This window comes from Apteryx rowi, unplaced genomic scaffold (assembly GCF_003343035.1).
Source record: "Apteryx rowi isolate R43461 unplaced genomic scaffold, aptRow1 scaffold_62, whole genome shotgun sequence".
NCBI classification, from domain to species: domain Eukaryota; kingdom Metazoa; phylum Chordata; class Aves; order Apterygiformes; family Apterygidae; genus Apteryx; species Apteryx rowi.
Genome location: NW_020450894.1, coordinates 143486 through 157356, shown reverse-complemented (window position 1 = coordinate 157356; position 13871 = coordinate 143486). Strand labels below are relative to the sequence as shown.

At 35.0% G+C, this 13871-nt stretch overlaps 1 protein-coding gene across 1 annotated transcript in view; it reads right to left on the bottom strand.

Moving 5' to 3' along the window:
• IGF1 (insulin like growth factor 1) overlaps positions 1-6819 on the bottom strand; it is a 53197-nt gene extending 46378 nt beyond the window's left edge. The window contains exons 1-2 of the mRNA XM_026083913.1: positions 6511-6819; positions 1953-2109 (exon numbers count right to left, since the gene is read on the bottom strand). Coding sequence (XP_025939698.1) covers positions 1953-2109; positions 6511-6573 — 220 coding nt within the window. The 5' untranslated portion in view covers positions 6574-6819. The remainder of the gene's footprint in view (positions 1-1952; positions 2110-6510) is intronic.
• Positions 6820-13871: the final 7052 nt, after the last annotated feature.

Here is a 13871-nt window from a genome sequence, read left to right as displayed (position 1 = left end):
TACCTTGAGGAAAACAAAGAGTACATATAACTTTAGGTCTGACTGGCAGTAGCAGCCACTGTCAGTTGAAGCAATCATAATAATTCCCCACACAAGCAGCGAACATTGTACCAAAGAGAAGTGACTGGAAATATGTCTAAGACACAGGCACAGTAAAAAAAAGTTTGCTTGGCTGTTCTAAGGATACAGCATATTGTCTCATTGTCTTCTGGTGTAGGAACAAGAGGGAAGGTGACAGACTCCCTTTACATTCCTGCCAGCCACGCAAAAGAAAGTATATGTAGGGCACTGAAATAACCTCTTAAGTGTAACTCAACTGCTGCTGAATATAACAGATTGTGGTGTTCAAATGAACAAACAGATAATTGGTAGAAAAAATTAAAGTTCCTTAAGAGACATCCCAATATTTTAATATTGTTTAGCACCAGCATGCTAAGTTAAACAGCGTTCTAGAACCAATTAGTGATAGGTGAAGTGTTAAGTACAGAAATTAAGGGTTCTCTAATGAACTACTGAGCATATATGAAACTAAGACTCCCAGTTTCAGAAGGATAAACTTTAATAGGAAGTGCCAAAAAGACAGTGAAAAGGTCAGCAACTTGCATGTAGAGGAAATCTGGGTTTTCTTTAAATTGAAGATGCAAAAGTGTGGTTTTCTCTAATTCTATTTTATTGCAAGCAAGGAGAAAGATCTTTAAAGTAATAACTCCATGAATAAAAATGAAAAGGGATGGCAGGAGGAGAACCTGATCAGAAAAACAAAAGAGATATCTTAGAAGGCAAGAATTATTGGGATAAAGAGAGGATTAAAAACGTTTAAAAAGTCAGACATCACAACCCCTCCCCCCCCCGAAATAAATAGAAAAAGAACCTTCAGTTAATCATTTGTCTTTACAGCCTCACTAGCCTGATCTCCTTTTCTTAGTTACATTCCTGTTTGGAAAGGCAACTGAGGCCCTAAAAGAAAGGTAACTTCAAACAAGAATAATCTGTGACACATTATTATAAAGAGTAAACACCACCTTCAGAGGCTCTGATCACACAAGTTCTTGCATGTTTTAATGTCTTAAAGAATGAATATATTCCCAGCTAAAAGCTTCATTAACTTCATGGTATTTGAGTAGCAAATAGTTGAAAATTAGAGATAGAGTTCTATTATTTACATGTTCTGTACTTCTTGGTCTTGACACCACTTGTAAGAAAGTACTAAGATAAAAAGAGTTAATTCATCTAGTTACTCCAGCTTTGCACAATTTAAAACACAGCAAAGGAAAAACATTGTGATGTTCACACCCAAAGTGTAGGTCTTGCTCTAAAATGTTGTTCAAATATTAATATATTCACACTGTTACAGACCTAATTTTATCTATTGTCTGTACTGTGATTATTCTTTATTATCTCACCATGAATGAATTTGCCTTCACCTGTACTTAACTTACGTAGTCTGCGGATACTTGGATGCTGTAACTTTCTACTTGCTGCCTTCCAGATTTTCTTTTTTCAAACCAGATGTTGAAGCTTATTGTGTTTTTAATATGATACAGTGTGTACTTAAACTGTTTACAAGTAGTCTGACATAATAGGTACATGCAGTACTGCCACATGAATATCTTGGGTCTAAGCATGTCCTGTCATTCCATTAATTTCAGTGTCAGGCCAGCAGAAAGCTGTAATATAGCAGGTGGAATAGCAACAATGGGGAAGTGGTTAAAAACAATAACATGTTTGAAAAGGAAAATTCATTAAAACCTGGGAGAGGCTGAACACAGGCACAGCTCTATGCTTTGCTGGGAGTTATGTTCACTGAAAACCTGGACATCTCAGAGAAAGAGAATAGTAGTAATACTCTGCAGCCTAGTTTGATTATTCTTGTGCTTGCTTAGAGCAGTTGCAAACCCCAATGGACTACAAGGAGTAGTTTAGCAGTTGTATGAAAGAAAGGGTTGACTTACTGAAGTAAAAGCCTCTGTCTCCACATACGAACTGAAGAGCATCAACCAGCTCGGCACCACAGAGCGTCTCTGGGCCAGCAGCAGCAGAACTGGTTAAGGTAAGCAAACACAGGCCAAGGTAGAAGAAATGAATGTAGGACACAGTGTGCATCTTCACCTGCCAAAGAAGCAAAAGTACTGTGTCAGAGTTTCCCAGCAGAATCCCAAAGAAAATGAGATACTGCACCCCTGTGAGCTGAGAATGCGTACGTAGTGTAATTTGTTAAACAAGTAACCACAACATCAGGAAAGGTCTCACAATAATATTGCAGCTCTACATATTCTATATATTTTGTAAATTGATGACTTCCTCTAGTGACTATTCTTGGTTCACATTGACATGTAGTTAAAGAACCTTCTAGAAGTGGATCATGATTTATGGTTCTTACTGCAAAAGGAGGTTATGCAAGAATAAGCTAGCCAAAGGCACTTGGGAAGGCCAGAATAGTTAGGGTTAGGAAGACTAGACAACCTTGAATTGTTTTGTCTGAGAACAAGTCGGCTAAAAGGGGATATGACTGCTGTCTGCTAATGTACTGAGAAATGTGGAGGTTGCATATGACAGAGAAGAACTGTTTAAACCGAAGAACAGCACTGGCACAGGTTGTTCCTAGCTGTAAACTGGACAGAAGGAAATTTGGGCTGGGAGAAAAACTGTTCATAACTATTTGAACTCTGTGATTCTCCTGCCACTTTAAAAATGGAAACACCAGGACAAAACAGAAAAAAGTTTAAAGCAGAGCTTGCTAAAGTTACAGAGGAGTTGATGTGGCACCTTCCATAGTAGGGGACCAAATTCATTGACTCAGGAATTTTCTTCCAGTCCTCTGTTCCTAGGAAGATAACAATTGGAAGAATTCAAGAACTTAAGAGGAGGAGTGTTAAGGATTTGCATTTGTATTTAATGGAAACATGACTCACTGATCTCTATTATATCCACTTAGTTCGGGTTTGGTTAGGACAATATACACAGAGGTGATGACTGTTTTCTCTCTTATATTTGGTATACACACTAATTTTTTCCTGGACATATGACTAAAGATGGGCCAGTTCTCAGGGGGTACAAATTTGAACCATTCCATTTGTCCCCTTCCTTTTATGTCTATTTATATCAATTAACAATCTGACTAATATGTCAAAGAAGATAGCATTTTTGTTGAATGCTGTTTTTAACATAGTAGGAAGACATTTATGTTGCGTAGCAGGGCATGTGCTGAATGAATATTTTGACCTGATTTAGTAGATCACTTAACAAAAATGTTAGTTTTGAAAGAAATAAATCTGCATATAATTCGATTCTGTTTCAAGGTAAAGGTTAGTACTCCAGTCAGGTGAGAAGTTACAAATCCTTCTTACACGTACAATTAGCCTTGTCTTAAAGCTGTTTTATATTAGTAGACAAGTGCAAGTAATTGGACTAAATGATTAATCTTCCCTCAAGTTTCTTTCAAGGTTTCAGGGACCATTCCCTCATATTTTTCACTGAACTGTTGAAAAAAATGATGAAATTATTTGTTATCTCTGCTCATATTGCATATGAGCCACTGAGGTATTGAGCCTTCTCTAGTTTAAGTCAATAATTTTTAAGAATGCTTATTTTCTTGCCAAGGGACCTTAGCACCTTGCTGGATAAGTACCCTATTTCAACTTAAGTCAGAGTTGAATAAGAGAAATTCACAGTAATTCTGACAATAAGTCAGAATATATCGCCCTTTTTTTCTGGTGATATTTCCACTGTGAAAATAATAAACAAATCTGAATCCCATGATATATCATAAAGAGAAAGAATAATTATTTTCCCATTCACGAGTGTTTTTAGCCAACTTTACAATGGCAAAGCCAACAACAGTTAGTGCGTGGACATGACTTCAATGGCAGATGGAGGAAGATCAGATTATAAATGAATGATGATAACATAAGGCATTATTTCCTGTAATGATTCCATATTTTAACAACATCAATTTCTTTTTTCCCTTGCCATATTTTTGAATTTCTAAGATGAATGTAATACACCTGCAGTTTAAGATGGTTCCCGATTCTTAGTTCTGAAGAGGTAAAGCAAAAAGCTGTTTAACACACAGCCTCAGAAGGCTAAAAAACATTATGAATGTAAGAACATTATGTGTTTAACAGTTTGTTTTTGTATAACATTTGAGCCAGAAATAAACATAAATCTTAGACATTTAACAATTTTGTATTTTTCTAGACTTTTCAGCTGGGTTACATTTTAAGATAAATATCAGCACTGAACTAGGACAAGACAGATTCTCCACTGTTTTTCCTTTAGTGGAGGCCAAAAAAGCTGCACAGTATAAACCACAGAGAATTTCTACACTTTATCCCCAAATTTAAAAACAGTTAAGAACTTGCAAACAAGTAAAAACTTTGGGAAAAAGAGGCTCACATGTTTCTAGGAACCAATCAATTATTTTTTTAAATTAAGTGCCATTTCATCAAAACTAATGCCAAAACATGATTTAAGACTTTAACTTTACTTCATCATTTTAATTAAATGTAATATTAGCTGATTCAATATGTTTGTGATAAGATCAAAGTTCCCATTTAAGTCTGAGGGGAATATTCTTAAGAAAATACGAAGATGTAACCCAATATGGCCTCAGGTTCTTTACAAACAGACAGGGTGCTTATAGTGTCCCCACTTTGACTAGAAAGTTGAGAGTTTAAAAAAAATGCATTGGCATGTGGGTGGGGTTTACTGAAGCATCTAATTACGTTTGGAAATTGAATACAGGTTCAGGATGAGCCTGGTTAAGCACTTCTTTTAGTTGCATAGAATGACTGACCATATTTTCACAGCTGGAATTTTCTCTTTTTTTCAGTAAAATAACCAGCTTTTGCTGCATTCCTCTTTTAATAGTCCAGAAGAGCTGCACCACAAAGGAATGTCGTATATGAACACCCTGTATTTCTTTTACATCTTAAGTTTTCTTTATAAGTACTCTTATTCTAACAAACTCTCAGTTGGCACAAGTTGTACATAAGAATTCTTCACTTGCTTGGTCACTGTTTAATAACATTTAATAGCATTTACAATAATTATAAATATCTTGAGGTGAGCAATGTTTTCATGGAAAATACATGCTATAGAAAAGAGTTTGGTTCAAAACTACATTTTGATATATAGCTGTTGGATCAAATTACCAAGCCATAGTAGAGTTAGAAGTATGTAATTACTATGTAATAAAAGTATTCTCTAGTAATTATTATGTAAATAGAGCATACATACTTTGGAATGGATCAAATTTTAAATACTGTTAACTTTGATTAAAGAACCTGGGATAGATCCTAACCTGGTGTAAATCAATACGTTCCATTTGATTTCAAGGAAGCTGGGCGTTCTGCACCAGCTGAGGAACTATCACATTGTTTTTATGTCTCTTAATGCCTTGCTCAACGCTTTAAAAAAAAGCATCTTCACCATTCAAGAATATTGGAAGGGATGACCATTTGTACATTAAGGAAATGGTTTCATCCATTGCAATTGCAGACATGTTCTTTTGAATCACATTAAGGAATGGGATGCATGTGCTTAAGTGTCAGACACTATAAAAAAAATTCATTAGGCCCTAAACAATTAAAACAGGAGAATTCTGTCAACTGCATAAGAGTGTGCTTGCAAACCATAATAAAAAAAAAAAAAAGAGTTCTTGAAGGATATAATTTTGCTGACAGTGGAAACTTGACCTAGGGCCAATTGACAGAAACAGAGGTCAATGCACCTACTGAAGCCAAATTTATCTAAAGAGAATTTATATTAGTAAGTAGAAATCATAGTATCATAACATGAAACTTCACATGAAAACTTTCCTGAAACAGCCCTCTCTGCAAGGGAAAACTTGGAGAAAAAGATGTAGGATAATTTCCATTTTCTTTTTGTACAATTGCTTAAGCCATACAAATATGCAAGGTCAGCAAGAGTTGCAGCTGGGTTCTATGTAGAAAACAAACTGAACTTCACATTTACTTTTAATACATGAAAACAAAAAATAAGTAAATGGAACAATGCTGCCAGAAAATTGCTGCAATGACAACATGCCTTAAAAGTTTCAATGTGAAAGTATGAACATTTTATCTGTAATTGTGTATATAAAACTGCAGAAACTTAACATGTGTATTAAGCCTACATTCCTGTAAAAACCTGCACCTGCAGAAAACAGCTAAAAGTTCTTGTTTTCAGAAGCATTAATTAACAATATAAACAGTGATGTAATTGGACCCTTTAATAATGACATAAATGAAATATTGTAAAGTTCTCTGAATAGAAGTGAAATTTAAGACATGTATCTGCAATAGTACCCTTACAGTTATCTATGTAATTGCAACTATTACATACAGCCATTTTCCAGATCACATAAATTTGCATGTTCAGCAATTTATAAATAATTCTCAGTTCTAAAATAATGTTATTGAAAAGTGCACAATACTCTTCAAACCAGAAGCAGACAATACACAGTAAAATAAAACTCAAAAATGATTTGAAATAGTAATAAAGATTTACCTTCAAGAAATCACAAAAGCAGCACTTAACTAATTGTGTTGAAAGACTGTTGATTTTTTCCATTGCTTCTTAAAAGTGCAAAGTCTGGAAATGAATTTGTTAGCAGTAATGATGAGAAAAAAGAAATCCAGAGAGATGTGAGATGTTGAGAGCAATGTCACATTTCAATATTGAGGACTTTATTCCATTGCGCAGGCTCTATCTGCTCTGATTTTAGCAGTGACAGTGAGATTTAGCAAACAGAAGAGGGATTTAGAGAAAATCCTCACATTTATCTACATTACACAGACACTGTAGACAGGAAACAGCTGGGGGAGCATTTGCCTTCTCTCTCTCTCCCTCTTCTGGCAAAGTTACCGAGTAAGGACTTTTTTGGGCATGGTGACAAATAACATCATACCTTTGCATTTTAAAACTAGAGCACAGAAGCATATTTTTTTCCCTTTAAAAGAATGTGCATTAGTGACTGAGGGGTTAGCAGACAAAAAAGCTTATGCTGCCATGAAAAATAAGAAAATCTATTCTGGTTAACTTTCAGATGACTCTGTGTGTATTTGTATTTATGTGTGTGTGTCTGTATCTAAAATACATGCAAAAATATGTATATGAGGGTATTGTTTGTATATATGTGTACCTGCATGTGCATGTACACATATTTTATTTATGCATGGACACACAGGTGTTTTATTTGTATAATATAGAGAGACAGGCAGACAGTTATCTACTTTTTTATGCATGTTTACGTTATTAAACTTGGCACACCTATATGCTGAGTAACAATTAAAAGCTCCATCCTTCTATGTTATTAACCCTGAAATAGCAGTTTTTAATTTGCTAAAAATAAAAGGGTTGTTGAACATTACTTGTAAATAGGGCAAAATAGCTTCACGATCCTTTAGCAACCACACGGGAGAAGTCATATCCTTTCTCAGAATCTACAGTGCTATGAATATAGTAATACAAGTAGCCTCGTTTGGGGGACCGTTCCATTACTTTAATCTTAATGTTCTGTTGTAATTATAAGGCGATTTTCCCCTTTTCATTAGTAATCTTCCTAATTATTCTTGATAACAGTTTAAATGACACTGGGAAAAAGAGAATTCAACTTTGCTCATTCTGTAATACCTAACTTTTGCCTTTTTATTTTTCCTCAATTATGAGCATATTATAAATAACACCAGCTGGCCAGCAACATGCTCTCATGGGTTATGATGTCATTCAAATCCCTCAACTGTGTTAGTGGCTTGCAATGTGCTCCAAGCCAGCTGTTTTTCTATTTATAATGTATGCTTGCATTTCAATACTTAGCCATTGAGAATAAAGTAGTGATGCTATTTTATAGATACAATTTGTACTTGTTACCCTTTCATTTTGAAAGGTGGCAAAGTAGATGATTAAACCAGACTACAACTCCAGAGACCAAATACATGTCACAAACAGTTCATGATTTTATAAAAACTGTTTCAGAACATTGCATTTTGTCCCTGTCCCTTTCCACACAACTGATAGTTACATGTCGAGGTGCTAGCTGTACTTTGGTTATTGAAAATAACGGTTGAGATCACATTGGCCCAGATCCATTCTCAGTTTTCAAGTCCACCTTGAACTGTATGGTGCTTGCCAGGCAGAAAGGACACATTTAATTTGAATGGCTAATACTGTGTAGTTTTAAATGCTGTATGGTTAGCTAAGCTGATTACTCTTTGGAAAGGATTTCTTTCTCCTAATGTGGTATGATGGCAGAATCACTGGGGGTTTGAGGTAAGGTTGTTTAGTTCAGGCATTACCAATATTTAAAGTATATTCTAATATGCATTTGTAGTACAGGAACTGTATTTTAATATCCTGGTATATTTTATTCTTCCCTTTGAATTTCAGAGATCCTTGAATATAACATGATTCTGCACATAGCTTGACATACCTTGCTATAACTCATAGTGCATTTATCACTTATTTGACCAGCCTACTAGATGAATTTTGGAAGAGAAATGACCAAAGCTCTGATTGCCTGTATTTTTGATTCTTAGAGGACTATAGAGGGTACATGTATATCCTCCCTTCCTTTTTCTCCCAGAATAATAGCAGTAATCCATTCATTCCTCACTTCCCTACTGCCTCGGCTTCAAACCCTTCTTTATTTCCTCACCACTTTCTTTCTCTTAGGTTTTACAAGACCTCCATTGGTCATAAGAGTAGCATGCATGAGCGAGAGTAGCAAGAATAGCATAAAGATGGAACTTCTGGCATTCATGGTAGCCAAAGAATCATCATATCTTTACATAACTGCTGATCCTGCTTCTTTCCATGGAGCCATTCTGAACTCCATAGCCTTATTCCACCCATCAAGGCTAAGTTTCTGATGCACTTCACTTCTTTCTGTCAGTTCTTGGTTTAAAGTGGTATTGTGAAAAGACAGTAAAACAGGATAAACTCAAAAGAGGTTTTTTGATAGTAACTTGTTTGAACTTACTCTTAGACAGTGGAGTACCTTTCCTCACTAACAAGTTAGTCCCTTTTTCTAGAAAATTAAGTATTCCTCAGGACATATTTATCTGGGAATCACTGCTTTCCTTCTCTTTTGATGGTCAGAGCCATCTCTTAACCTTCAATGCAGTATAGCAGTCTGCTAACTAGTGGACATGTGTCCATTTCTTCCTTGCTAATTATACCCTTTTGTTACTAATTGTACTTTTTGATAATCATACTTTTACTTTACAAACCATATAGAATAAAGTATTGTTACTTGTGCCCCATTGAATAAAATGCACCTGCAAACTGTAGAGTTTCTGGTAGTCATAAAAATATTCATAAAATATATCCAGGTCACAAGTATCTATTTAATTGGAGTATGCATAGTTATTCTAATTTAAAAGATGATAGCTGGAGTATCCTTGACATGCTATATCACTGACATGCTATAATGCTCATTTGTTGTTTTTTCCAGTGACAACTCCATTTTATACAAGAGGGACTCTTACCCAAAATATTATTAATTCATATGTATATTATCCCTCTTTAAATCCTTCCTAAAAAGGTAGCAACCTTACCACAATACTCGAAAAAATCTGAGCTGTAATAAGGCAACCAGTATACTGTCCTCTTGTGTTCTCCTACACTGAAACACAGTTACCTATACCTAGTTATTTGTTATCTCTAACTATTGTTTCTTTTCTTATATTGGGATTGCAAATTTTCTGGAAGCAAGATAGAACCACTGTAGTCATCACCTTTTTAGGGCTGAGAACATGGCGGAAGATAGGATGAAAGAAGACAGTAAACACAGTGGCTGGTGAACAGCTGTTCATTACAGGAACATAGCAGAGACAAGCAGAGACTTTTACTATGTTGTTTTAAAGAATTTCACCCTGCACAGAACATACACAGAAGCAGAGAGAATCATGGATTGTGAAATATGATTGACATATCTTGAGTATCTTTGGCAATGTTCCCCCTCCCCCCCACCCCTGCTGCCACTACCAGTAGCCTCCCCCCCCAAAGAAAGGCAGAAGAGCCTTCTGTAGGAACTATGCCTTATCAGTCGCCGCATAGTTTACTGACTGGTGACCGAATTCAGTTGCCTAGGCCAATGGGAACTGTATTTTTTTGTGTCATTGTTTTTTCTTTTTTGACACCCCAGTCATGAAATTAGACATTAAAGGCAGTGTTCATTTGCTGAAACCTAGGCACCTAGTGTCTTAGTACTGTGCGATGTCCTGCATGACCTCCACCTTCCATTCCAGAAAGATACTAGTTTCCCATAATTCTTGTGTCATATCTGCTGGCCTCATACAGATTTCTTGCATACTTTAGGGCATCTCAGATGGCCTTCAGCACCTATGTTTAGGTAACTGAACCCCATCATAAGGCCTTCTTATGGCATTATGGTCTGGGATTCCTGTAAGTGCAGTCTTTGGCCTAAGCATTACCTTTGGCTTCTTTGTAAATGGAGATACTATTTCTTCTGTCACTTACTATTTTTGTGACCCACTTGTAAAGAGGTTTTAAACTGGGGGACACCACATTTGCATAGAATTTCAGCATGATCTGAGTGCACATTTCCTTAGTCTCCTTTGCTTAGGCTCCAGCTTAAGCTGTTTGGGATTGGAGCTATCTCTTTTTATTTGCTTCATAAATCATCTTGCTTACTTCTAGATAAGATAAAATGTTATTTACAATGTTATTATTATTTTATGAAATGCACAAATGATTATTTAGCTCATATAGTCTCTAGTGAATTATTTGTAAAATATTGCATGTTTACTATTGGAGAAGTTTAGCTTTCTTTCCTAGGATACAACTTTGGAGAAAGGGGTGAAAGGGAATGGTATTTTATGAAAATGGAATGTTGTGTTGAAGTTAGTGAAAGATCAGGTATATATTGGAAAATTCCCTTTATCAGGTTAAAAGAAGTTAGGAAATTAAGAAAGAACTCATCTTATTCATTCATTTGAGCTAATGAACTGTTTAAAAAAGAAAATCCAAGACGCCTTTTCTCATGGTGGTATAAGTAGCGTCATCACTACATGAAAAACTAGAAACAAATTTGATTGGGAGGGTGAGAGCATACAATTTGAACTATGATTGCATGGGTTGAAGTGAAAGGAGACCAAAGAGAAGAGCAGTACCATGAAAAGTAGTTTCTCTACAGGGCAAAACAGGCAAAATTCAAGTTTCATGATTAAATGATGATCAAGTAAATCGAAACCTCTCATATTCACTGACCAAAAAAACCTTGGTTGTTTCAAGAGGAGAATGGATCTGTGAGAATCTTAATTCAGAATCTCTGGTTATGAGAAACAGTGGTAGAAACAACAGATGTTAAGAACAGGTCAGAATTAATCCATGTACTTGTGAGCTGGAAGTAGTGAGAGTAGTATCCCTGCTCTGCGGAGTGAGAATAATAGCTCTGTTGAGACCACCAGAAGGCAAAGAATTTCTCTATTGCTGGCAACTAGGATACAGAGAAAGTGTGTGGTTAGAATATTGGGAAGACTAAAATTAAATGTTTGACTGTAAAATTTTATTTTAGGATATAAGTTAGAGTAGCTACTGTTTTGAATACCCTTGTATCAGTATTATTTGTCTTCCTAGGATTTAAAAACAATTGCTGCTTAAAATAGTACAAAGCAAAATATTGATTTATTTTCTTGCCCAAATAAAAGATACATCAGCTATTAGATATGTTGTTTTTACAATTAAAATACTGAAATAAAAAAAATAAGGTATGATACATTACGGAAATTACTTATTATGAACAGGCATGAGATAGTGTCTAATTATGACTGGCAAATCAAAAATACAAAATATGAAAAAATAAGATAAAATAAAACTAAAAAGCCCAAACCGAAAGTGTTTCAACATTTTTGAAAGCATATTTTTTAGGGTTTTTTAATTTCTGTTTTGTGGGAAATTTTGAAATACTTTTTGTTCTGGTTCAGAATAATCAGAATACCAGAATTTTCCATTAAACTGGAAATTCCCAGTTTCAGTCATCTGTAGTTTTGCCCTCTCTTTCCCAGTGTTAAGCACTGCATAGATGATCTTTGGTCCAAAAAGCAGCTTTCTTACTCCTAAAATAAGCAAAAAGTCAGAATTAACAAAGAGAATAAACTGAGAAATATGACTGCAAATGCTCTATGTTGGCATGCACAGGAAGAAGACAAAACAAGTGGGAACTGTGCTAAGCTGGGGCTTATGTATATGTGTAGAGCTTCCTGGTAGAGGAAGGATGATCTTTTCTCTTACCAAAGTGTCTGTATGACAGAGAGAAAATATTCATGCCCTCAGACATGAATTTACCTTTTACCTTCACATTTAAATAAAATGTAGAAATGTATTTTTTTTTCCCCAAGTCATATGAAGGGTTCATCTGTGACAATACATTTGTATAAAATGCAATCTAGCAGATATATTTGATGGTATTTTGCTTTTCTTTTTTTTAGAGCATGGATTCTAATGCACATATGTGATTTTTTTCTAATTTGCTGACTCAGAAAGGAATATTAAAGAGAAAGAGCTAAATGCTCTAAATTTTATCACAGACAGGTTGCATATTTCCACGCAGAGCAGACAGTGTAAGATGGCAAAAATACCTATTTACTTTATCTTGGCCTGAAGAACTCTTGCATGAATTTTAATAAGGAAAACATTCTTAAAGTCTATACTTTTCCTAGAAACAAACACTATTTGGAGATGAAATAAGTCTCTAAATAAAAAGAGCTTCCGCACAGTCCATTTTTAATTTATTTAATTTATGTTTAATCTTGTTCCTACTGCATTTGCTTATGACTTTTTCTTCTGGATTCATTCCTGTTCACTCTTATGATTTAATACACATAAGTGGCTTCTCTCATAAAATTTATACATAGTGTTTTGTGGACTGAAGCCAGTAAGTTCTGTACCTTCAAAGACTAAGCCCCCTTACTGACATTTTCATTTCTCTTTTCTTCAAAGAGCAGGTACAGATCTAGATACATTGTTCACCTCTAATTTGAACTATTAGCTACAGCGATCCTCACGTTTATTTTCATCAAAAACTTAAGAGCTAATTAAAAATTAACTCAAACCCACAAATAACCTCACCTAGTTATAGCTTTTAGATTTTGATCAATTGTGCATTCATTAAGAAACTACTTAGTAATTAAAGTACTGAACTAATGAAAAGGGCTAAAATTCTGATGACTGTACAAAAAGAACCTACACAATAACAAATTGCCACAAATAAAGCTATATTGTTTCTGATTGATGAATACTTCTCTGTGCTAAAGACTTAACTAGTGCAATTGAAAGCTTGTATTCCTAGGATAAAACATCCATCTTTTCAACTGGCATCTTAAACAATATTGTCTGAATAAATGGCCAAATCATCTTTCTTTTCCATCTTTCGATCCTAAAGTACAAAGCCTTTTGGACTTGTAGCAGAATTAAGCTCTGCATTTAGCTGCACAGAAGGAGCAAATATGCTTAAACTAATGCATGGATTTTATGATTCTGCAAGACCTTTTTAGTGAGCATGCTGTATTTTTCACTCTTTTGTTTACATCAGCTTTGTCTTTCATATGTTATTTTGTTATTGGATGTGTTTTTAGGTTTTCTGAAAGGTGATGGCTGCTTAGGTCATTGAGACTGATTTTGTCAATCTGTATTTTCAAATTTCAGGGCATCCCACATAGTGATGTGAATGCATTAAAATAAATGAAAATGCATCTTTAATCTCTGATCTCTAAAGATCTCTTTAGATCTTCTTAGCTAGTAGTAGTTGCATTGAACATTGCTGTTACTATCATTCCTACCTCTTAATTACTGTATTACCTGAGCCACTTGAACCATTTCTCCAATCAGTTCCACACTTTCCCATTTGT